This window comes from Panthera pardus, unplaced genomic scaffold (genome assembly GCF_024362965.1).
Source record: "Panthera pardus isolate Hobbes unplaced genomic scaffold, ASM2436296v1 HiC_scaffold_13, whole genome shotgun sequence".
NCBI lineage: Eukaryota > Metazoa > Chordata > Mammalia > Carnivora > Felidae > Panthera > Panthera pardus.
In genome coordinates, this window is record NW_026526688.1 from 79341580 (window position 1) to 79367152 (window position 25573).

Genomic DNA, 25573 nt, shown 5'->3' on the forward strand with positions numbered 1-25573 from the left:
AATGCTAAAGAATCAAAGCAGCAGAGATGCACCTTCCTGATGGGGAAGCTCACTGACTCCAAGAGAGGGAAACAAATTCAGGTCAGCCCTGCCAGGAGTTGATAAAAAAGAAAGGAAATTGTCAAGAAACACAAAAATCAGATTTTGAGCCTGCTACGGGAGAAAAGACTGGGCCTCATTCCTTCCTTCTCCTAGAAGCCAGAAGGCCATGTCCAGAGTTTAAAATATCACAGGACTGTTTTTCAATACTACTCCATTTAAAAAACCTAAAATAGTTTGACCTCGGTGCCAGAAGCCAAAAGAGCAAGTCATATTCTGCAGTCAGGCAAACGTGCATCTTTGAGACATGCCTGAAATGCACAAAGAAATGAAATAAGAATGTTACCTCAGCAATAATCATCACTCTGTGCTTGTAATTACTATCAGATAATTGATCAAGTTCAAATTCATCAACCTGAGAGAAGCTGAGTTAATTGCTAATGCATAATGAAAGGTGCAAGGGGGAATTGATGCTACTCAACACAGTTTCTACATTTTTAAGATGAAATTTAAATAAACCTCATATAAAAGCAGCTTAGAAACAGCATGTAACACACACACGTCATATAGGATTTTGTTTCTTGTTACAACATCCTTAAAAAGGTCTGAATTAAGAAAACTGAAACATACTTTATATCTCTGAACATACACATATCATTTAAAAGACAACAAATAAATACATTTGAAGAATAGGAACCAATCCTTATGCCAAGTCATATGAGTGAGTTTATCAGTCTCTCCAGCTTCTCTTCCACATTTTCCCCTTTCAGCCCAAGGAGTCACTATTTCTTTAAAAAATTTTTTTTTCAACGTTTTTTATTTTTTTTATTTTTGGGACAGAGAGAGACAGAGCATGAACGGGGGAGGGGCAGAGAGAGAGGGAGACACAGAATCGGAAACAGGCTCCAGGCTCCGAGCCATCAGCCCAGAGCCTGACGCGGGGCTCGAACTCACGGACCGCGAGATCGTGACCTGGCTGAAGTCGGACTCTTAACCGACTGCGCCACCCAGGCACCCCATCAGCCCAAGGAGTCACTATTTCTAATCACCACGTATTAGAATTTGGAAATTTTCTTTGACTTCCTCTGTCACTTTCCTAATTCACTAGGTCAATGTGCACAATTTCTTCACATTCAGACTCATCTCTGCTTCTTCAACACAGTCTTGAGTTTTATACACACATATTTATTAAGACACCCCTGTAGGGAAGCACACACGACTATAATTCATTCTGAACATCATTTTTTCTTTTTCTTTTCCTTTTTCAAACCACACTGATTATCTAAATTCTCTGCCATCCCCATTTAAGAGTAAGCCATCACTCAGATCCAGTCTAGATTCCTCTGCTGAAGTAGTAGGTAAGGCATAAATACACAAGTATCTACAATGGGCCCTACCTCACCTACCCACATTTATTGTGGAGTATTCACCTCAACCAGAGCAAACCCCGAACTGTCACCCACAAGTCACCAAATTCACTCCCTTCACTCCTCCCTCCAGGTCATCTCCTCGGACAGAAATGTTCTTCCGCCTTCTCTCCACAAATTACTCATCTGTCAAATATTTATTCATCAAATATGTGCCAGGTGCCGTTCTAGCTGCCAGAGGTTCAACAGTGAGCAAATTGAATCCCATCCAGACCTTCAAAACCAGATAAAATCCCACCTTGTCTAACACCAGCCTACAGTTGATATTCCCTTTTCCTGAACATGACTCATAATTGATTCCTCCGAACACTTGAATACATTTTAAAACAAGCCCACAATCTCTTATTCACAATTCCCAAAATCAAAGTCTGAATGCTTGACCCGACATCAGATTACTTCGTTTGTATATTCCCCTGCTCAGTGTGAATACTCCTAATTAACTATGTTAAAAGTATGTCCACACATCTGGAGATGTGACATGCAGTATACCTTACGTCCCATACGCTTTCTAAAACACATCCAACCTCATGATTTTCAGATTAAGAATTGAGGACCTGTGTTCCACCTTCTCTTTCCAAATACACAGAGACATGGAAAGATACTAGGTCAATCTTGGGTTTCGTTTTTAATAGCTTTCATGGTGCCTCACGTGGAATAGTTGAGTACAAAAAAGATATGGCTAGGGTCTTGGAATTAATATGGAACTACAGGTAGAGACTGGCCTTGGGCCAAAACAGACATTATAATTAGGAGCTAAAAACAAAGTTAAAATATCCAACTTACTACGATTTTTCTCGGGTAGCAATATTCCCTGATGTTATTACTACAACACTTTTTAACTTTTAACAAAAATTTTTCATCTGGTCAAAGTGCTATAGTTTTATTTTTGTTTTTTTTTTTTTTTTCTTTTAACAAATAAGGCTGTTTCTGATCAGGAGGGCAAGTGCTCTCCATTACAGTGATGAGCAGCTGATGACAGCTGTCCCTGGGCAAAGTGGACAAGGTGAAATCAAACGTGTCTTACTTCCCACCGCCTGTCTCCTCCAATCTCACACAGTCCTGTCACTGAGTACCAGCCACATCTTTCTCGAGGAGAAAGTCAAAAAAGGAAATGAGTCAACTTTCATCATCATCTCTGCCCCACAGTCTCCCTCTTGGAACCCAGACGATGCTGCCAGAACCAGTCTATTCCACTCCACAAAACTACCTAACACCAGTGGGCACTCAGAGGCCCTGGCAGGTGGGCTAGAGAAGCAAAAGAGAAAATAAGATGCTCTGGAACAATAAAAGAATTAGATACAAAAGGAAAATAAAGCCAAAGAGGGTGGCTAAATTCAGTTAAACAACAGAGGTGGGGGCAAAGGCTAACATGGCCACAACTGGTAAAAAAATTTGTTGCGTAAGAAGAAAACAACAGGAAGTGGCATTTAGAGTAAAGGAGGTAGAAGAGAGAAGACAGGTAATCAACACACACACACACACACACACACACACACACAGGAAAGGTCAATGAAGAACAGAAAGAAGGAGAATTTGGAAATAAATGAGGCAATAACAGGCTAGACATTGTGTAACATTTAAATTCCTATTAATTTCATAAAAATTATCGTGTACTTATATTTTAAGCACTGAGGTAGAATACAGTGAAGACACAATAAAATTTAAAAGACAATTAAAATTAAAAGAAAGAGCAACTTGGGAGAGAGCAACCAACCCAGCCACAACGTCTCATCTTTCCTTTCTGGCTTCGGGAACAGAACCCATACTTGATAACTCAGGGACTCTTAATATCTTGCATGATCCTCAGTACATGGTATACATTTAACCAGTGAATCAGATAAATTAATAGATAAACTGAATAAGTCATTCGTAAGTTGATAAGTGATTAGTAAAAGGATATAGAAAGAAAATAAAAAGAGACAGAAAAGGTTATTTGTAACTAGAAAAGACAAATATAACATTATAAAGGAATAAGACTCAAAATGAAACTTAGACCTTTGATGGTGATACGTACAAAATTATTTTAAAAAATTATCCAGGTATATGATTCTACAGAAATCAGTGACCATATGTTATGGGTCCATAAACTAACATTCAGTCAGTTCTCATCTAGTAACCAGTAGAGTGTTTGGCATGGAATGAGATAATTGACCAATATTTGTGGCAGGACTGAATCATTTATTTGCACTTTTGTCTGTCTACAACAGGGATGAAAGGTTGTCAATGGTCAGGTTCATATTCACAAGATTTACACCAAAAGTCTGCCACATGTCATCAGTAATACAGCCCACACACATAAACACACACACACACACACACACACACACGCATAAATGCAAATTTGTTTATATATCCCACCAGCACTGCAAAGACAAATTCTCCTTTGAGCTATGTAATGAACACACAATTTTATGCATAAATATCAATCATAATTGTAAATGTTTTATAATAATACATTTATATACAATTATAAATATTAACTAACCTGGAGTGGGTCTTGAAAATAAAAGGAAGAAAGCACTATACGTAAAATGATTAGGAAAAGCTTATGAGAAAATAACCCAGCAACAAGGCTAAGAACGAAATGCTATAAAGGTGACTCCAAAAATAGCAAATGATGAGGCTCATGAATATTGCTTCAGGTCATAGGTAAATGACAAAGATTTGATAATGTGTCCTTTACGTATATTTATAACTAATCCCCAATAAACATTCTATTTACATGTCTGTGTAAATACAATCAGCACTTTCCAGACTATCCACTGCACTGAGTTACACAAAAATAAACAGGTTCATACACAAAGACTACCTTCCAAGATACTGGACATCTTAGTCCCCTCACTTCAAAAAAAAAAAAAAAAAAAAAAAAAAAGTAAGGGCACCTGCGTGGCTCAGTCAGATAAACATCTGACTCTTGATTTTGGCTCAGGTCATGATCTCATGGTCTATGAGATCAAGCCCCACATCAGGCTTTGTGCTCATGGCGTGGAGCCTGCATAGGATTCTCTCTTTAGCTCTCTGCCCCTTCTCCCATTTGTGCATGCTCGCTCTCTCTCTCTCTCAAAATAAATAAATAAACTTTAAAAAAAAAGCATATTCAGTAAACACATCTTTGTTAAATTTGTAAGATATAAATTATTACAAGTTAAGGTTACTCATATCCTGGAAACTTCCAACTCTACCACCTCCTGGTTGTACAACCTGGCAAGTCACTCATTCTCTCCCTGCCCCAGCTTCATTACCTGAAAAATGAGGTTAATGATGGCATGGGATTGTCATGGAAATCAAAGGACACACCGTGTGTAAAGTGCATGAGCCTCACATACCAAGCACTATTACAAACTTTAATTGAGCATAAGATTCAAAATTAGTATCAAAACAGCTAGGTACACTACACATACAAATTGCCCTAAGTCTACAACCTAATTTATAAAATAAAGCACATGGTGAGTGTCAAAATTTATTCAATATGAATGGCTCACAGAAAATATGACATTTCTGTTCACTGATAACGTTTGGAATTTCTCCCCTGGATGATGATTATTTGGGCGGCAGATATAAAAATATTATTGACAGTTACTATGTGTCAGGAACTACTCTGCACTTTTCCTTCCTATGAAGTCTTGCTTCCACTTTCATGTTGGCCTCTACATGTTCTTTTTAGATTAACCCACTTCTGTATTACAACGGATAGCCTCCTCACCAGCAGGCACTTTGAGGACAGGTCTCATGATTTCATTCACATGATCTTCCTATACCCAACCAACCAGAGAGCTCAGAACTCCAACAGTTTGGTGCATGAGGGCAGCTGTGCCCACTGAGTCTGCCTGTCATATCACTTTCATTACTGCATCCCATCCCAGCATAAGTGAAAAGTAGGGACAAAGTACAAGGCAAATACCCAATTCCAGGTCTAAACCAGTATTTTTGTGATGAAGTTCCTATTCCAGGACTTTTCAGACACATCTAGACTTGACTCTAAGACTCATTCTTTCATTCCAAGTCACAAATACAAAGGGTTTTTGGTTTATTAGCTGCTACCTTGGTATTAGGGTCAGAATAGACTGTATATTCCCAGCATTCCATGCAGCTAGCCCACATGAGAGGAAAGCATTTTTGCTTCGGACCAGACAACCCCTAGACTTGCTGCTATTTCTGGCATAAATTCACCCAAGCCAGTGGGCAGGCAGCCTCCAGCAGGGCTAGTGAGAAACTACTGACTACCAGGAAGTTTCCTCTTCCATTAATAACATTCAGGGCCCCAAACTCTCTCAAGGTCTGATGTCTTTCTGTCCCACATCTAACAGATCTACCACTCATTCAATGTGCCCTTCGGTCTTTCCTCTCAGTGTAAACCTTGGGGAAAGGAGTGTGTCACAGTCCCTGGGCCTCCTAGCAGAATTCAGCTCCCCTATTACCACTAAATTGAGTTGTCAACCAACTCTTCCTCTCACCTTACTCTCCTGCCATGGGTGAATTCTGACGTTGAGTATGGAGACCCGGTTCTGAATCCCAGCTCTGCCACTTTATAGGCTGTGTGAACTGTGGCAGGTTTACCCTTAACGTTCCATGCCACAGATCCCTCAGAAACAAGATAGATCTCAACCACCTACTGAGTTTTGTAGGGACTGTGTGAGCTAGAATATATGAAATACTCAGAAAATATAAAATGCCATTTGTTATTAGGATTTTAAATACTGTCAGATGCAGATTCCACACTGACATTATGTTTTCTACAAAGAGACTTTCCAAGGTATTACATAGATTCTCAGCAAAGGGGATAAATCTTTCTTGGGCTGATGGTGCCCCTTCAAAGGTCCATGATGGAGCCAGTATGGAAAGAAGAAGGTATGACTTTAGAATGGCTTCATCTCAAGTCTGGAGGAGCACTTCAGATTATGACATTTAAGTCTTCCCTCCCAGCTTCCCTTTCCTACTCTCTACAGTTTCACACTTCATCTATTCTTTAAGTATTTGTCTGTATTATATTGTTCATCTCCAGCATCCTCCGAAATCAGCCTATGGTCTCCATCTCCTCGTGTTCATTGATGTTGAGAGCACCAGCATTAAAAACTCAGCCTTGGATTTGAGTTGTAGTCTGCCTTCTAGCTGAGACTTATACAAGTCAAATCATGTCTCTTGGCTTCAGATGCTCATGGAAAATGGAAAATACCATTGTCTCCTAGGGTTCTTGTGAGAAGTACAACCTGTACAGCCTGGCTATTCTCCAGCTTCTTGCTTCCCAGTCCTTAAATGGTTTTTTTTGGTCCTCCTCCTCCCTGAACTTTGTAGAGCAGGTGACACAGGTATGACTTCCTCCTCTTTGAAATTACCCCTCTTCTGGATTCCTTTACACCACACTGTCTTGGGTTCTCCTCTGACCCTGTAACTGTGCTATGTCTCCTTAATTATTCTTTTTCCTCATATTCTCTAAAGGCAAAGATCCCCAAATATTCTGCCCTTTGTCCCCCATTATTTTCTTCCCTCACCATCCACCTGCCAAGACTTTTTGACACTCAAAACTTGACCTCTCTGGGTGCGTGGGTGGCTCAGTTGGTTAAGTGTCCAACTCTTGATTTCAGCTCAGGTCACTATCTCATTGTTTGTGAGAGTGAGCCTAGCGTTAAGCTCCATGCTGGGTGTAGAAGCTGCTTAAGATTCTCTCCCTCTCTTTCTGCCCCACCCCCCACCAGCTCATGCTCTCTCTCAAAAAAAAAAAAAAAAAAAAAAAGAAAAGGAAAAAAAGAAAACAGAAACAAAGAAAAGAGAAAAGAAAAGAACTTCACCTCTCTAAAAAATGATGCCCACCATCTCTTCTGTTGCCTTCATTTTATTTCTGACAGAAATGTCACAGGACACGCACTCTGAATTCACAATAACAAAAACCAACCTATATTCCTCCCAAACCTACTGCTCCTCTTGCATTCTCTGTCTTGGCTAAAGATGTCTTCAACTACCTTGGTTGGGAAGCTTACAGTTTTTATCTTCCCTTTTCCCTACCTTCTATATTCAACATGTCATCAGATTCTGTTTTTCTGCCAAGTCTCTCATCCTATCCATCCCTTCTTTCCACTATCAGTGCCCTAGTTTAAACCTCCATCAGCTTTATCTGGATTATTTCTAAAATCCAGCCAGCCATCTTGCCTGCCATCTCCCCATCCCACCCAACTCCCATTAAAAGATCTGAACATACCCCTGCTCAAATCTGTCAACGTCTCACCTCTGCCTATAGCACTGAGGCAACATGCAGCACAGTGCCTGGGATCTACCACACTCTGGCCTCGACTGCTCACAAAGCATCTTAACACATCATAGCCATCCACCCCCTCTGCCAGCAACACCCCAGGGCGGGTGAACACCATCTGTTCCAGTATCTCACTCTAGAGCAAAGAACAGGTTTGCTTGCAGCCTTGGAAAATAGAGATAGTGTCTCCATCTAGAACAAAAGGCAGGCATACTTGTCAGCCATAATAAGAGTCAAGTTTCCTAAGCTCAAAGAGTTTTTCTCTTGTAATATGACCCATTGTGTGGGCAGGTATCACCTGACGTTCTCTGCAGTACCCTTAGGAATTAGAGACCAACACAAAATTTATATTCTGACTACTGAGAGTAATAAACTGTCCTTCATCTCTGATCCAGGAGTCTTGGGTCTTCTACTAGCATGCATGAAACTATACAAAATAACTTGTTCACATGAAAGCATGAAATCAGAGGCCTTCACTGCCTTGAAACTAGATTGAAACTAATCTTTAAGAAAAAGGAACCATATCTCCACCATTTTTTCCTCCAATATATTTCCTGTAGGAAACACCCAAAAAGAATTGACTAAAGCCCATCTAACACGTGCATGTCGAAGAATACGTAAGTATTAAATAAGCTGGAACGGATGAGACAGCTAAATAAAAGTACATTTTATTTTTAAATTCACTCATGTAGCTCAAGCTTAAGTGGTCACAAAATTTTACTTAACGTAAAACAGAAAAAGAGACTCAAACTCAAGGCAAAGTTGGCTGAAGTTTTTTGCCACTCTTTTTCTTCCCTTCTCTACAGAAATCAGAACATCAGGAAAAGTCTAAGAGTCTCACTGCTGCCATCGGTCTCTCCACCTCAGAACAGCTGCAGCATCAGGAACTAAACCAACTCTAGGCAACTCTGGGCAATCTCTTTTTTGGGGGGACGGGGGGCAGGGAGGGGATGTGGGGGGGACGACTGACGATATCCAAAAGCCATTGTCTTGTTCCTGAGCATCCTTCCTTTCTTCACCACCTCCTGGCCGTTTTCTTGCTCCAGTGTCCACAAGACACTGAGGAACAGAAGACTGAAATTCCAAAGCAGTTACTTTTGCTGCATGTTGCAAGTGCCACATGAAATTGCTAAAATGAACTCAAGTGATTTATTTCCCTATGTAAATTACTATTTAAAAAAAAAAAAAAAAGTGCTCCCAGAGCCTTGAATCAATAACGGAACTACTTAATTGTGACTGGCCTCAATTAACAGATGGATCTCTAAATAAGTGACTCACATTTACTGAGCACTCAATAGGTGCCAAGGTCCCAAGCACTCTCTTTTCATCCTCACAAGCCCGCAAAGGAGTTGCCACCATTATCCCATGAGACACATGATAAAATCAGGTCACAGGGCGTCAAGTAACTAACGTGCCATGGTTGCAGAGCTAGTAAGTGGTGAAAGAGATTCCAATCCAGACTGACCTTTGGGCTCATGCTATTCACCACTATGCTAAAAGTGTTGACAGAGCCTTGCAATAAAAATGCCATGGACCTCGTCAGAATCTGAACTGAACACACAAAACCTAGCATGCCTACTCTCTAGCAGGATAGTTTAACCATTTTTCCCTATTAACTGTTGTCAACCACTCATTTGGAAACTAATAGCTTTGGAAGCTTACTTGTTCTTAAAACAAATAAGATTACTAATTAAGAAAATGAATAATCCTGACTCGCCTGAATTTAGGATTTTAGTTTTGCATTTGCATTTCTGCAGACACCACAAGACTCTCTAATTCCCTCCCACGTAAGACTGTCCTCTTGTTATCCACCCACTCCCATCTCACACCCATTATGATTAAAAAAGAGACAGTGAGGGAAAAATTCAAGTTTACTTGCTGTAAATTTTCTGGGGACAGCTGTTCTTTATTTTCTCCATTTTTGCATGTAATTTGCCCTCAGCAACTTAAGATTAATGTGCAGTAATAGTAAAATATGCTGCAAGTTCATCTTGGGCATCTTCCTTCCTACTGAAACTATACAGTATCATCTTCTACCAGGCCCATCCTGAGACCCCCACACAATTCCAGAGGTGTTTCAGAAGTGGAAAAATCCTCAAGCCAACTTCAAAAAGATTTTCCAAAAACCTAAAACTCTGCTTTTCAAAGAAAGAGAATCTCACTTTTACATACGACAAGTCAAAGACTGACACGTCTTAGACGTGGCTTCCTACTTCTATCCCATGAATTCACAGCTTGTTACAGTGCTCAACTGGATAACTGACAGCTTGCCTAGACCGATATTTTAATGCCATTCTCTAGAAATTAAAGCGAATATTCAAATTATTCACATATGGAAGATCTTTAAAGAGAAACTTCCTAAACAAAAGTGGCATACAAATTTAGTTTCAAATCACGATGACTATTTAAAAAATAGCAACCAGAAGAAGTTTTTAAGCTAGAGTCTTATTTGTTTTTGTATATTTTACAATGCATGCTTCGGCAAAACCAGACGTCATGCAGTTCCAGAAAAAACTCAGTGCACCAGTCATGGGAGTTGGCCCCTCTATAGGAACAGGAGTAATTTACTTAAGGAAATCATGGAATTACTCTTCAAGCTCTGAAACCAGAAAATTCTTCAACAGGTAACATGACATATCTACGTCTAAACTACTACCTATAATTCAGAAAGATGCCAACATAAATTTACAAAGAACAGAATCCAACCTACCTATGTTACTTGAAAGTACTAATCCTAACCACACACAGAAGAAGAAATCCTTCCAATAATTTTACCAATTGCTGGAACACATAATGTGGCTTTTAGTCAAATCTCTGAATACTCAAGCAAAACACAATTGCTTATTGAGTTCTATGTATGAAAGACACAGACTATACTGAGAAATAAGAAGAGGCAAGCAAAGGCAAAGCAGAAATAAGACATTTTCTTCACTCCAAGAAAACCATAAAGTTCCCGAAACAAAATAAATATATCATATAACTAACAATATCAGAGGGGAGCATGGGTGGCTCAGTTGGTTAAGTGGCCAACTCTTGATTTTGGTTCAGGTCATGATCTCACAGTTCCTGAGTTCGAGCCCCATAACAGGCTCTATGCTCAGCACAGAGCCTGCTTCATATCCTCTGTCTCCCTCTCTCACTTGTGCATGTGCTCTCCCTATCTCTCAGAAATAAATAAATAAATAAATGTTAATTTAAAAAAAAAAAAACAATATCAGACAATATAACTGCCAAATGAGGAAATTCCTTCTCACAAGGAAAGCACTTCAAGGGAAGGATGGAAAGGGGAAATTAGAACAATACATTTAATAAATATTCTACTATATAAGAAAATTAGCTCTAATCCTCACAAATGTGGGGGTAGGTAAGCAGTGTGAATGAACTTCCTAGTCACATTCTTTTAAACTGAGGGTCCAAGGGGTTAAGAATGTTTCCAAAGTGCCTATTTCACTGCACCATTGTGGAGTGTAAGCCTGACAGCTCCCATCAGCCAACAGAGAGGTGCGGCTTCTGCAGAGTAATCAAAGTACCTCTCTTCCTCCAGTCTTGCCAAGGACTTCTAGGGCCCAGGTGCATCATGTTCTTTCAAACATCTACACTTCAACCCCACCTTTTCCTCTGCCAAAATCCTTCCTGTAACCCTACACCCATGCATCTGGTCAATTCCTCCCTCATCCTTCAGAAGGCAGCTTATGCGCTAAGTCCTCAAGGAAGCCCTGAGTCAATGGTGATTCAGAGATCCAGGAGGGGCAAAGGAGAAGAATGAGCCCATCATATTCTCCATCCTGAGGGAGCCACAGACACATGGTGGCTGCATGGTTTTCAGCCCAGACAATGGAGGACATGTTGTATAAAACTATTTTGAGAATAATCAGGTGCTTCCCACAAAGGAACAAACTGCTACAGGGCACTAGGCACTAGGGCACTAAACGAGGCATCATCTGAAATAGCAGGTAGAGAGACTGGCAATGAAGCACAGGATGATGAGCGACAGGTGCCATGAATACTTCAGAACATGCTTTGGATCCACCTACAAACTATGTGAAATCCGAAATACCCTTGGCTTCTGACACAGAGACTTGGCCACTATGAGCCATTTTGTTATTTCTTCTCTCAACCCCTTTTTTTTTTTTTTTTTTTTAATTTATTTTTGAGACAGAGAGAGAGCATGAACAGGGGAGGGTCAGAGAAAGAGGGAGACACAGAATTCGAAACAGGCTCCAGGCTCTGAGCCATCAGCACAGAGCCCGACGCGGGGCTCGAACCCACAGGCCGCGAGATCATGACCTGAGCCGAAGTTGGCCGCTTAACCGACTGAGCCACCCAGGCGCCCCTCAACCCCTCTTTTTAGGATGCAGGTCTACCCTACATCTGCTATGCCCACTCTCATGATCCCAAAAGCTACATGGATCCATGATCCAGGGCCCTCATAAACTCTCTCAGGAAACCATCATGGCTTCTTCTACCCTCTAAAACCAAAAAATGAGAAAATTCCTGTCTCCACTGGACTATTCTTATTGGAACTCACACCGTCTACAGCAGAGGCCCAGTTACCAATGATTCTGATTCAACAGAACTGACTGAACCCAGGAATCTGCATTTTCAGGAAGCACCCCCTGGTGATCCTGACACATGTCAACATGTCTGCCATGGACCCGTAAGTTTCCTTGATATCCTTTGCTTTCCACACTAAAATCTGAAGGTGAAATTCCTTACAGAACTCTGATCCTGTATGTAGGACCAACTGCTAACTGTGACGATCTGCTCAATTATTTGGACGCATCAATGCTATCTGACCCCACTGCCCAAATCGACCATCCTAAATCAGCTACCTCGTCTACTGAATCCTCCAGCCTAGACCGAATTCTGAGGCTCCTGTGCACTAAGTCATCCCACACACGGCTGTCAATACTAATTTTCATATTTATCTTTCTAAGCCTCCTACTCTGCTATCCACCACCCTCTAGCACTTACCCAGCTCCTTTACAATTAAATGCAAATGCCTCAGTACCGCTTTGAGGCTGTTTCTTCATGCTTCCTTTCTTTTGTTTAAGTTAGTGAACATACAGTGTAGTATTGGTTTCAGGAGTAGAATTTAGTGATTCATCACCTATATAGAACACCCAGTGCTCATCCCAACAAGTGCCTCTTTAATGCCCATCACCCATTTAACCCATCCCCCCCATCCTCCCCTCTAGCACCCCTCAGTGTGTTCTCTATATTTAAGAGTCTCGTATGGTTTGCCTCCCTCTTTCTTTTTATCTTATTTTTCCTCTCCCCCCATATTCATCTGTTTTGTTTCTTAAATTACTCATATGAGTGAAATCATATCACATTTGTCTTTCTCTGACTTTTTCTGCTGAGCATAATCCATTCTAGTTCCATCCACATTGTTGCAAATGGCAAGATTTCATTCTTTTTGATCACCGGGTAATATTTCATTGTATATATAATCCACATCTCCTTTATCCGTGCGTCAATGGACATTTGAGCTCTTTCCATAATTTGGCTACTGTTAACAACACTGCTATAAACATCAGGGCGTATATGCCCCTTTGAATCAGCATTTTTGTATCCTTTGGATAAATACCTAGCAGGGCCATTGCTAGGTCGTAGGGAAGCTCTATTTTTAACATTTTGAGGAACTTCCATACTGTTTTTCAGAGTGGCTGCACCAGTTTGCATTCCCACCAACACTTTCATGTTTCCTTTCCAATCAAATTTGGCTTCTGTCATACTCTGTCTCCACAGCTTTGCAAAGATGTCTCTAAATTCCACAATATACCTTCCTATCCTTTAAATCTAAGGAAGCCTATTTCTAACCACAGTCCTCAATTATATAACATCAAGTACACTTCATTCTATCAACATGCATTCAAATTCTCTTAATCCTTGCAACCTTGTAACACTTATTTTATCACCTGTTATATTTACATTACAAATCTCTATGTTTACTATTAATGTATCCGGCATTATATGTAAACAACCTTTAATGTGTCCCAAAGGACTAGAACAAAGCTATGTACACCCTGTGATTGCTCAATAAATAAATACTGCTCAATAAATAAATACTAACCAGTATTTATTTATTAATACTGGTAGAACTAGGATTTAATGGTGGTAAGTCACCTGTTACTAAGGGAAGGAAAAGAACATTATGCTATTTTCTGCAGAACTTTTCTCTTTTGTTTTTTTGGGTTTAGGTTGGGTTATTTTTAAAAAGAAGTTACAAAAAAAGCTCCCCACATAGCTGGATACTATAAACATAAAGATAACAATTGTGCAAACTATTTCTTCAATACCAAGCAACCCTTCCATTAGGACAGTGGTTCCCAAACTTCGCTACATAGAATCACTTGGGGAACATTTTAAAAAATCCCACTTCCCAGGAGTGCCTGGGTAGCACAGTGGGTTGAGTGTCCAACTCTTGATCGTGGCTCAGGTCATGATCTCATAGTTCATGGGTTCGAACCCACATCGGGCTCTGTGCTGATAGCATGGAGCCTGCTTGGGATTCTGTTTCTCCTCTCTCACCCCTCCCTCGCTTATGTACTCTCTCTCTCTCTCTCTTTCTCTTGCAAAATAAAAAAGTAAACTAAATTTAAAAAAATCCCACTTCCCAGTTCATACCCGACAGCCAGGAAGTCAAACTTGACTTGGGGGGGGGGGGGGGGATGTGGGTGGTGGTGAGAGCCAGGTTATAGTCTTTAAAGATCCCAGATGATTCCAACGTGCAGCAATATTTGAGAATAATAGCTTTAGGAAATCTTTCAACTTGGTATATGTACATAAGCAATAATTTCCTAGAGGTAGTCAGTTGGCCTGAATTAAGAACCAGTACATATCAATTACAAATATTTGGTAAATGGTTGAAAGATCAGTTGATCTGACTCCCACACACACCCTCACTTCATGAGCAAACAACTCGATGAAAGTGACAAGTATGATTTGTTAACTGATGCTGATGTTGTAGAGACATGGGATTAGTTCTCGTCTCAAAAGTAGAGTAACTGCTTAAAGAGTCCCACTCAGGTCAAGATGTCAGCATCTGTATAGGTCAACATATATTGTACGTGTTAACATAGATTATCATATATTTTGTTTGTGTCATATATTACTGTCCTGTGTTAGTGTCACATACATATTAGTTCCATATGTGGTGTATATGTTGTCAAAGATATGTTAGTACACTAAAAATGTTAACCTTCTTAGGATACTGCAGATGACACTAAATTTTAGACATTTGTCTGATGCTTTCAAATATTTCAGTGAAGTCACAAATAAGGTTGATGACAATAAAAATGCCAAAAGTCGTTTTTAGAAAAACATATTTGGAAAAAGACACACTAATGGTTTTAACCCACACACATGAAATGGGCAGTTTTCAGAAAATAATGGTCATGTTTAAAACACTACAAGCTGTGATTCGAAATACTTCTTCAGTCAGATCTCATTAAAAGCCCCTGGTCTTTAGGCATGTAGATCCACCAGGTACACAGCAGTCATTAAAGCTATTCCCCAAAGATTTCCAGCTCTCTGTGTGTTTTCCAGTCTCCTGGTAGGGTTGCTGAACCTAGACTCTTTGGGGTTCAGTATGACCATGAGGCTTCTACTGACCAATTAGTTATTAGCAAACCTAACTCGCTTCAAGCCCAGACCACTTTGCTTGGAGGTCCAAAGCACTCCAGAATTGTTTCCCTCTGACAAGGCAGCCAGGATCCCTTGACTTGTTTGGTTCACAAAAACAACCAGGAGCCTTCAAGCCTAAGTATTTGTGATGAGCAAAACCCTCCTACCAGTGCTTGAGTGAGAAATAATTCTTATTGTTTTAAGACACAGAGACTTGTGGGTTTCTTGTTACAAGACATAAACTAGCTTTATCCTGATGAAAAAATAAGTATGGCAAATCATGCCTATAGCATAAGAAAATCACTAGTCATGCTAGCTGATTTGCGGGAAATCATTGACAGCAATATTCCTTAAAGGAACTCACAAATTTAGGATAAAAGCCTCAGAGATTCTACAATGTTTCTCATCATTTTTGATAATATAATCTGACCACTGATTCTCTGAACACTATTATTAGTCTATTATTTCACTAAAAGTAAAAGGCTTCATTCAGGAATGGAAAACCTTTAAGAACAAAAGATTTGAAAAAGAAAAACATGGGGCACTTGGGTGGCTCAGTCAGTTAAGCGTCCATCTTGGGCTCAGGTCATGATCTCCCAGTTCGGGAGTTTGAGCCCTGCATTGGGCTCTGTGCTGACAGCTCAGAGCCTGGAGCCTGTTTCAGATTCTGTATCTCCCTCTCTCTATGCCCCCGCCCCACTCGCGCTCGGTCTCTCTCTCTTTCTCTCTCAAAAAACAAACATTAAAAAAAAGAAGAAAAACATATGCTTTTAGTTTATTTTTAAATGATAAAAATCTAACTTAAATTGTGTAGACTCATTCTTCTGTTAAAAACATCCAATAATTATATATTTATAATAAAAATACATCCAATAAAAATACATTCAATGCAGATTCGGGTGTGTATGTATGTATATGTGTGTGTGTGTGTGTGTGTGTGTGTGTGTGTGTATATATATTCCATTCAATGTATAGAACATTCCATAAAACTACATATACCAATCAGAAAGCATTCTAGATAGATTTTAATCTGTTCAGGCAGAAGCAAGTATGTATAAAACATATCCTTTGGGGAAAGAACATAATTTATCAAAATAATAAACACACAAGTGATAAAATTAAGGCGCTTCACTTCAGGTGCTCAGGAGAAATAGAAACATGAATGATGAAGTGAGAGATATGAAAATCACAGTATTTTTTCCAAATTTTGGAAATTTGTGAAACACTAGGAAAATGAAGAAATTTATCAGCTCAACTTCAGGGCAGATGAAGGAAAATCTGTCACAGACCAAACTGCCACCATAAGAGAGTGTATGAGAAAAGGCTTTCTATGGCTAGGGATTTTATTATCGATGGGCAAACCCCTAATCATAAAAGGGCTGGTACTTCTCTGTCATCCGACACTTTTATTTCTGACATGGCTCCATGACAAAAATCCTGTTTTGACAGAAAGCATGAACACAATGCTTCATCCACAAAGTCATCCCGAGTGGGACCAGGATACTCAATACATGAGAGTGAATGAAATATCCATTTATCCATACTTCACTCGGTCTCTAAACAAAGAGAAACTCCACCTCCAGAAACAGCCTGTTTTGTAATGTTTAATCTTTCATTTCTCCAAAGTCTGCTGCAATAGCTGCAAAGCAGAGGGACCCTGTTTTGTTGGGTTTTGGGGTTTTTTTTTAGGGATTATAAAGAAAAAACTTTCAGTGGGGGAGGGATTAGCTTTCCTTAAATTTAAAATGGAAACAACCCGGGGCGCCTGGGTGGCTCAGTCGGTTAAGCGTCCGACTTCAGCTCAGGTCACGATCTCACGGTCCGTGAGTTCAAGCCCCACGTCAGGCTCTGTGCTGACTGCTCAGAGCCTGGAGCCTGTTTCAGATTCTGTGTCTCCCTCTCTCTCTGACCCTCCCTTGTTCATGCTCTGTCTCAAAAATAAATAAACGTTAAAAAAAATTAAAAAAAAAAATGGAAACAACCCAAATATTTATCAACAGGTGAATGAATAAAGAAATTGTGGTATATCCACGTAATGAAATCCTGCCTAGCAGTAAAAAAAAATGAACTAGGTATACACTCCACAAGATGAATCTCAAAAGCATTATGCTACATAAAGAAGCAGACGCCAAAGACTCTATACCACATGATTCCTTTTATATGAAATGGTTTTTAAAAAAGGAACAAACTAAAGTGATAGAAAGCAGCTCAGTGGTTGCCAAGGGCCAAGGAGGGAGGGCAGGCAGACTGACTGCAAACGGACATAAAGGAACAGGGAGAGGAAAGCCAGGAATCTCCTATGATTATGGTGGCAGCTACAAAACAGTACACATTTGTCAAAACTCACCAATTCCTACAGTTAAAGTCAGTGAATTTTACCGTATGTAAATGACACCTCAATGAAGCTGACTTTTTAGAGAGAGGCCAGCAAGACAATGGAAGATGAGACTACCCTAATGGAGAACAAAAAAGGATTCAGATTGGCTGTCCAACACTGCTGATTCTTCAAATAGTTCTCATTTCAGCACTGACTTCAGTGCTGGGGAGAAATATAAATGTAAACACAAAGGAAAATCCCATGCTGTCATAGTAAATGGACAGCTCAATCTCTGACCCCCAGAGTACATACACATTTTGCATTGACGTCTTCCATTCTACAACACTTAACCATGCAACAGGCACTTTAAATACTCTTAGATTTTACATACCTAGAGCTTTTCATGAATAAAATGATTCTATCATGTTACCTCGTGTTTCAACTGCACTGATGCATTTTCTGAGAATTGTGAATCCCATCTTATCCAACTGTGCGCCTAAAAGAAATAGTGTTAAAATATTAAGGGCACGATGAATTATTGATGTTTCTCTTCTTTACAAAAATAGAAAAAAAAAAATTATTTAAATTTATTTCACTATTAAAAGAAAGCTAAAGGCCATGTATTCCCATGTATTATAATGTAAATGAGAATTGCATATATTTAGAAAAGCACTTATTGGAATAGGACACCAATTACCAATAATTTACAAATTTATAATTCATAATACGAAATAATTTTTATACTAATACATATGACTTATTTTAAACAGTGGAAAAGAAAGTGCTATAAATCTTTAGGGATATCTATCTAAAAATGGGTAAGATACATTTTGCCAAAATTCCAACAGCAGCTCAGAATTCTTTTTTAGTTATACAGAGGAGTGAAGTAAATTACTTGACAGTTGGAGGGAGAATTAACACAAACCTCTTTTTTTATTTACTATTTTTAATGTTTTTATTTATTCTTGAGAGAGAGAGAGAGACAGAGGGCAAGTGGGAGAAGGGCAAAGAGACACAGAATCCGAAGCAGGCTCCAGGCTCTTGAACTGTCAGCACAGAGCCCAACACAGGGTTCAAACTCACGAACTGCGAGACTATGACCTGAGCTGAAGTCAGACACTTAACCAACTGAGCCACCCAGACACCCCAAGAAACCTTTTTTTTTCTTCAACTATAGAAAAATTTAAAGAAAAAAAAATTTTTTTAATGTTTTTTTCTGAGACAGAGACAGAGCATGAGTGGGGGAGGGGCAGAGAGAGAGAGGGAGACACAGAATCGGAAGCAGGCTCCAGGCTCTGTCAGCACAGAGCACGACGCAGGCTTGAACTCACAAACCGTGAGATCATGACCCAAGCCGAAGTCGGTCGCTCAAACAACTGAGCCACCCAGGCACCCCCAGAAAAAATTTTTAAAACACTTCTTAAAAGTATTATTTGGGAGGGGGGGGGAGTATTATTTAAGCCATGAGCTTGAAAAAGAATTTCACATTTCATACCATGCTCTAATGTTTAATGCTTTATTATTTTCATAATGAATTTATTTATTTATTTATTTTTTTTTTTTTTTGGGACAGAGAGAGACAGAGCATGAACGGGGGAGGGGCAGAGAGAGAGGGAGACACAGAATCAGAAACAGGCTCCAGGCTCCGAGCCATCAGCCCAGAGCCTGACGCGGGGCTCGAACTCACGGACCGCGAGATCGTGACCTGGCTGAAGTCGGACGCTTAACCGACTGCGCCACCCAGGCGCCCCATTTCATAATGAATTTAAAACAGATGATTCGTATAGCAGAAAAGATTTTAAAATTTCCTATTTTTTTTCCCCAGTATAAGTGCTTGCCTGTGATTAGGCTGGCACATTTGAGTATCCTAATAAAAGATGATTCTTGTTTCAAAAATGAAATCAGGGAAAGTGAATGCTTGAGCCTGTATTTAGAACTAAGGAACAGTAATATTGACACTTATCTCTCAGGGGGAACAGCATGAACAATCCACAAATATAAACTGTGCAGGTTTAATGCTAAGTTTGAGGAGAACTTTAATGAGGAATATCAGGCAATGGTTTACTGTTTAAGGATCTATAATTCATATTTTATAAAATGTTTAGCAAAACTATTTTTCGAAAGAAGTGGCAGGTTTTTATTTCTCTATAAAAAATAACTGAAAGGAAGGACAGAAGGAGAAAAGGAGTTGGGGGAGGAGAGAGGAAGAGGAGAAAGACAGAAGGGAAGAGAGAAGGAAGTAGGAGGGACAGGTAGGGATTAAGAAGGTGTCTCAATGCAAACAGTTGAGCATCCGACCCTTGATTTTGGCTCACTTCATGATCCCAGAGTCGTGAGACCAAGCCCTGTGTTTGGCTCAGCACTAGACGTGGAGCCCGCTTAAGAGTCTCTCTCTTCCTCTCTCTCTGCCCCTCTCCCTCCGTGCTCTCTAAAATAAAAATAAAATAAAATAAATTTTTTAATTTAAAAAAAAAAAAAAGGCGCTTCACATAGCTTTACAACTGGCAATTTCCAATACCAGGTGGGCTAGAGAGGTCTTTTACTCAAGCACTGGCTCAAGTGATATATACACATCATGATAATTTGGAAATCATGTGTTAAAGAACATAAACTTTCCAAACTGTATACATTTGATTAATGTAACCTTAATTTAACCAAAGATATCAAAAGTAAATTAATGAAGAAACCAGCAACTCTGATCACATTTTTATCTCCGAAAAAATAAAGACTACAGAACTAGGCAGTACTCCCACATTCCTGGAGTACATACGATACATGGAAGATGACTGCCCTAAAATAACTGAATATGTGTGACTGTTATTTTCTTTGTTGTTTATTGGAGAGATTGAGAGAGAGAGAGAGAGAGAACACATGCAAGCAGGGGAGGGGCAGAGAGAGAAGAAAGAGAATCCCAACCAGGCTCCAGGCTCAGTGCAGAGCCTGGCACAGGGCTGGATCTCACAAACCACAAGATCACAACCTGAGCCTAAATCATGAGTCAGACACTTAAATAACTGAGCCACCCAGATGCCCCAATTGTTATTTTCTAAGGTGCAATAATTTATTACTTCTATAATCCATACTCAGAGAGTTTAAGGATAAAAAATATCAAGGGTGGGGGTAAGGGGGTTGCAAACAGGGGACCTGATAAACAGTTCCTACCCATAGGAACTTACAATTTAGGAAGCTGAATGATGTACACCTGGAAGTCTTAGGTGTTTATGGCTATAAGAATAAATATCAATGAGAATTGTGGAGGAAACATTTTGGGCTTTGTAGAGAAAGTAATTATAGAGAAAGACTTAAAAAAAAAAAAACAAAACTGAGAGATAGAAAAAAATCAATGAGGATTACAGCAGTCCAGGAAAATCTGGGTTGGTTGCAGTAGGTAAAACAGAATACATATATACATTTAGAGATCTAGCTTAGAGAGGATACAGAGCACACGGCAACAATCTGACATCAGGAATGAAAACTAACTCATGAAGAAAGGCAACAAACAGTCCTTTTTATGAATCAGCACTTACTTCCTTCTGGTCTTGGGATGATGGCTCTATTAAAACTATGTAACAGCTAGTAAAAGAGAAAAAGGGAAAACAATATTTTTAACATATCAATATAAAGGTTTCAAGTAGGCATGCCTATGACCATGCAAAAAAAAAAAAAAAAAAAACAAAAAAAGATCGATATTGGCTAATTATATACTAATATGTGCTCAAATGCTAAGATAAATAACAATCAGGGGCACCTCTAAGTCTACTTTGTCTCTTGCAGAGAGGTATGCCATGGTAACAAGAAATAAGATGAAGGAGCTAGGATTCTTGAGCAACTTACTGGAAGTTTATGTAAATTTGAAATGCTCAGCCTTACAGTTACAGAATGACAAAGAAACTGCTGCAATAAGATGAAGCTCATTTTCTCACCACTATTTCCAAGATCTGGTATTTACTTAACAATGAGAGGACTCCTGGTCATAATTTAAATAACTACATCTGAAAGAGCTAGGTGATAATTCTGGGCTGCCTCTAAGAACTTCAGCACTGACCCATTATTTGCAAGTCATATATATAGCACCTGGAAAAAAAAAAAATGCTACTTTAGGTGTCCTCGCATAAATACATAGCTAAATGTTTTCTTTCTGCAGACTTGCCTTCGTCTGTGCATCTCAAATTAATTACTTGCCTCTTTGTGCTAAAGGAGAGGTTAGGTCTTCAAGGTTACACTGCCTTTGACAACAGACTTATTTCTCAAAGACTGAGTCATGTGATCTTTTCCCTGGGCAAACTCACTTTCCAAAGCACTTGAATGTCCGGGGAGAGAAGTCCTAGTTGCTGCATTGCCTTTACTAGAGAGGATTAGTATAATGTATTTTGGATTCTCAGTAACCATTAATGCTGTAAATACTCTGGATTCCCAGCTAAAATTTTCAAGGACAAATTAAGACTAGACAGAAATAAAAGGAGGAAGGCCAAATGTAGGTCAAATATAATAAAATAATACACAAATCTGATTACCACTCCCCCCCCCCCAAGCGTGATACATTCTCTTCTATAGCATCTATTTTTAACATGTATACTTTGGGTGTGCATTTTTCCAACACTGAATCAAGACTGCCACCCACACCAGGGCCCAGCTCCCTGGCCCCTATATTCCACCAGTGTGTTCTCTGCTACCGTAAGATAACATTATCTTCTGCCAGTTTCACAACTCAATTCTGACACCTCTCCTTTTACTATACATGACCCCTCCTTCCCTTTGCAAGCCACTCTCCTTCCTTTTAAACCCTGCTAAAATGACAAATGCTTTCCAGTTAAGCCCACCTGGTACCTGCACTGGCAGTTTACTTAGAGTCATAATATTTTCAGGAGAGTTTATTTTAATGGGTTCTATGGTGTTTTCTATAATTATCCTTACTAACTCCCCAATTCAATACATGATCTGCCAAATTCTCAATTCCCAAAGGCCACCAGGCCACTGAAATGAAAGCAGTACTCAAAGCAGCAAACAGGCTGAGTGTGTGTGCCTCTGGATCTATACCACTACCTTTAATTTAATCCTCAAACCAATCGTACAGAGGCCCATTCACTAAGGCTACCTGATATTGCATACCATAAACCATTAGTCTAAACCACAAATTGTTAAATCAAGCAAAATGACTACAGCAGTCACTTATAATATTGCCCTCACTGCCTCATATTTACTGTTCCATCTCCACTGAGATCAAAATGAATTGCAAGCATTTATTGTGTTCATCACCCAAAGAACTGTCAGGCAGGAAAGAAAAAATTGAGAATTTAGATGACTTCCTCAAGCAAAGCAAATCTGAGAGGCAGAGTCAAGAAAAATCAAAAATAAAAACTAATGATACACCTGTCTTATATGTGTTGCTGCTACCTCAAGCCAAATTACTAGAATACTGAATGCTCCCAAGATGAATTCAAATACCAGTTTCAGCAGGAAACTTTTTCAAATACTATGAAACAAAAACAACGTAAAAATGAATACAAATCAACTCTAAAGGATTTGACATAAAACAACCATTGATTATTCTTACAGCTTCTTTTCCACCCAGAGCTTCCAACCACTGCTTCCTTTCCTCTTCTGAAAATGCCTGCATAGTCAAGGAAACGCCAGGCCTGAAAGACACCAGTAATGGATCAGGTTAGCCCTCGGGCTGGTAAAACAAACAAACACAAACAAACAAACAACAACAAAGCCTGCTTTACCGCTTCCTAATGTTTTGTTCTGGTGATTAAGTTGGGGTTTTTTTAATTGTGATAAAAGACACGTAACATAAGATTTATCATCTTAACTTTAACTGCACAGTTCGCCATGTTAAGTACATTCACATTATTGGGCAACCCATCTCCAGAACTCTTCGTCTTGTAAAACTAAAATTCTGTACCCATTAAACCACTCCCTGTTCCCTTTTTGCTCAGCCCCTGACAATCTCCCTCTACTTCCTGTCTCGATGAATTTGATTACTCCTAGGTAACTCTTATAAGTGGAATCATATAGTATTGTTCTTTTTGTAACTTGCTTATTTCACTTATCATGGTATCCTCCATTTTCATCCATGTTGTAGCATGGATGAGAATTTCCTTCCGAAGGGTGAATAATATTCCACTGTGTGTATACGCTACATGTTGCTTATCCATTCGTCAATGGACACCTGGGTTGCTTCTACTTTTTTCTATTCTAAACAATGCCATTATTAACATAGGTGTACAAATATCTCAAGAGCTGGCTTTCAGTTGTTTTAGGTATATACCCAGAAGTGGAATTACTGGATATGACATAGTAAGAAATAATGTATTTGGTCTCTGACCCTGCTTCCTGGCACAAAGCTCCTAATACCCTTGGTATCTCCAAAATAAATGTCAGTTTATATTCTAATGAGATAACAGGGCTGCAAGCTCTAGGACAGTCTTGGGATGGAGCTGGTTACCAAGAGAACCATGTGACTAGGGGACTGGAACTTCCAGCCCCACCCCCACCCGTTCCAGGAGGGGTAAGGGGCTGGAGATTGAGTTCAATCAGCAATGGCCAATTATTCAGTCAATTATTTCCTATGCAATAAAGTCTTCATAAAATACCCTGGGTATGAGAGAACTTCCAGGTTGGTATAAACATGAAGGTGCTAGAAGGGTAGCATGTCCAGAGAGGACGCGGACACTTCAAGCCCCTTCCCCTATATCTCTCTTCATATGGCTGTTCATTTATTTCCATTAAAATATCCTTTGTAATAAATTGGCAAAAGTAAACTGTCTTCCTGAGTTCTATGAGCTGTTCTAGCAAATTACCAAACCCAAGGAGAGAACCAGGGGAACCCCCAATTTACAGCCCAAAGCAAAAGTGACAATCTGGACTTGTGGCTGGCATCTGAAGTGGCGGGGGGCAGTCTTATGGCTGCCTGAACCCTGAACCTGAAGGGTCTTCACTAACTTTAGTGTCAAAATTCAGTTCAATCAGGGTCTGCAGAGAACTGGAGAACTGCTGGGTGTGGAAAAGCCCACACATCTGTAGTACAGAAAGGAGAAACAGTTCTGCCTCACAAGGGGCCAATGGTAATTCTATTTTTAATTTTTGGAGGAATTGCCACATCTTTTCCACAGTGGCTACACTGTTGTGCATTCCCACCAAGAGTGCACAAGGCTGAGAGACTAAGAGAAAAATTACCAGGTGTACTCACAACTGCAAAGAAAAGATCCCTCCCCTCCCTTGCCGTTCTCCGGAACCAGCCAGGGCGTGCCCGGTTGTGGTCTGACCTACAGGCGGGAACCAATCAAGTTCTACTGAGTGGTTTGAAAAAAAGGCGGGAACCAATCAAGTTCTGCTGAGTGTTCAAATTTAAATGTCAACCAATAACAGCTCTGTAACCGCAAAAAAATCCCTAACTTGTTTGTGCCTGTCTATAAAAGAAGCTGTAAGATCCTCGCTTAGCGTCACCGGCAACGAGTGCGTGGAGGACCAGGTTCGAACCTGCAATAAACGACCCTTGCCGCTTGGCTTTGACTCTGGACTCTGGTGGTTTGTTTTCGGGGGGTCTCTCGAATCGGGGCATATCAAAGGCTTCCAATTTCTCCATCCTCACCAACACCTGTTATCTCTTTTTTTTCAAAAGTAGCCATCCTAATGGGTGTGTGGTGCTAGCGATGATGACAATTTAATAAAATAGATACAGGCTTATTGTTACCCAAGCATGGACAGAGTAAAACCAGAAAATCATTTTTCACCCCATCCCAATTCTACTTCCAAGATGGCAGACTACTAACGGTTTGGTGTTTCCTTCTTATTTTCTTGAGCCCTGTGTTGGTCCTCTGGGCCACATAATCTTTCTCAGTTCAGTTTATTCAGACACTCAGGGATTGAGCCAGAAAACTCTTTATACTGGGAAGGAATACTAGGTAAAAAAGT

At 39.8% G+C, this 25573-nt stretch overlaps 1 protein-coding gene across 4 annotated transcripts in view; it reads right to left on the bottom strand.

Moving 5' to 3' along the window:
* ARHGAP10 (Rho GTPase activating protein 10) overlaps positions 1 to 25573 on the bottom strand; it is a 321716-nt gene that overhangs the window by 133307 nt on the left and 162836 nt on the right. For all 4 annotated transcript variants that reach the window (XM_053901202.1, XM_053901200.1, XM_053901201.1 and 1 more), the window contains 3 exons: positions 23211 to 23292; positions 21184 to 21229; positions 18087 to 18152 (listed from right to left, as the gene is read on the bottom strand). In XM_053901202.1, coding sequence (XP_053757177.1) covers positions 18087 to 18152; positions 21184 to 21229; positions 23211 to 23292 — 194 coding nt within the window. The remainder of the gene's footprint in view (positions 1 to 18086; positions 18153 to 21183; positions 21230 to 23210; positions 23293 to 25573) is intronic.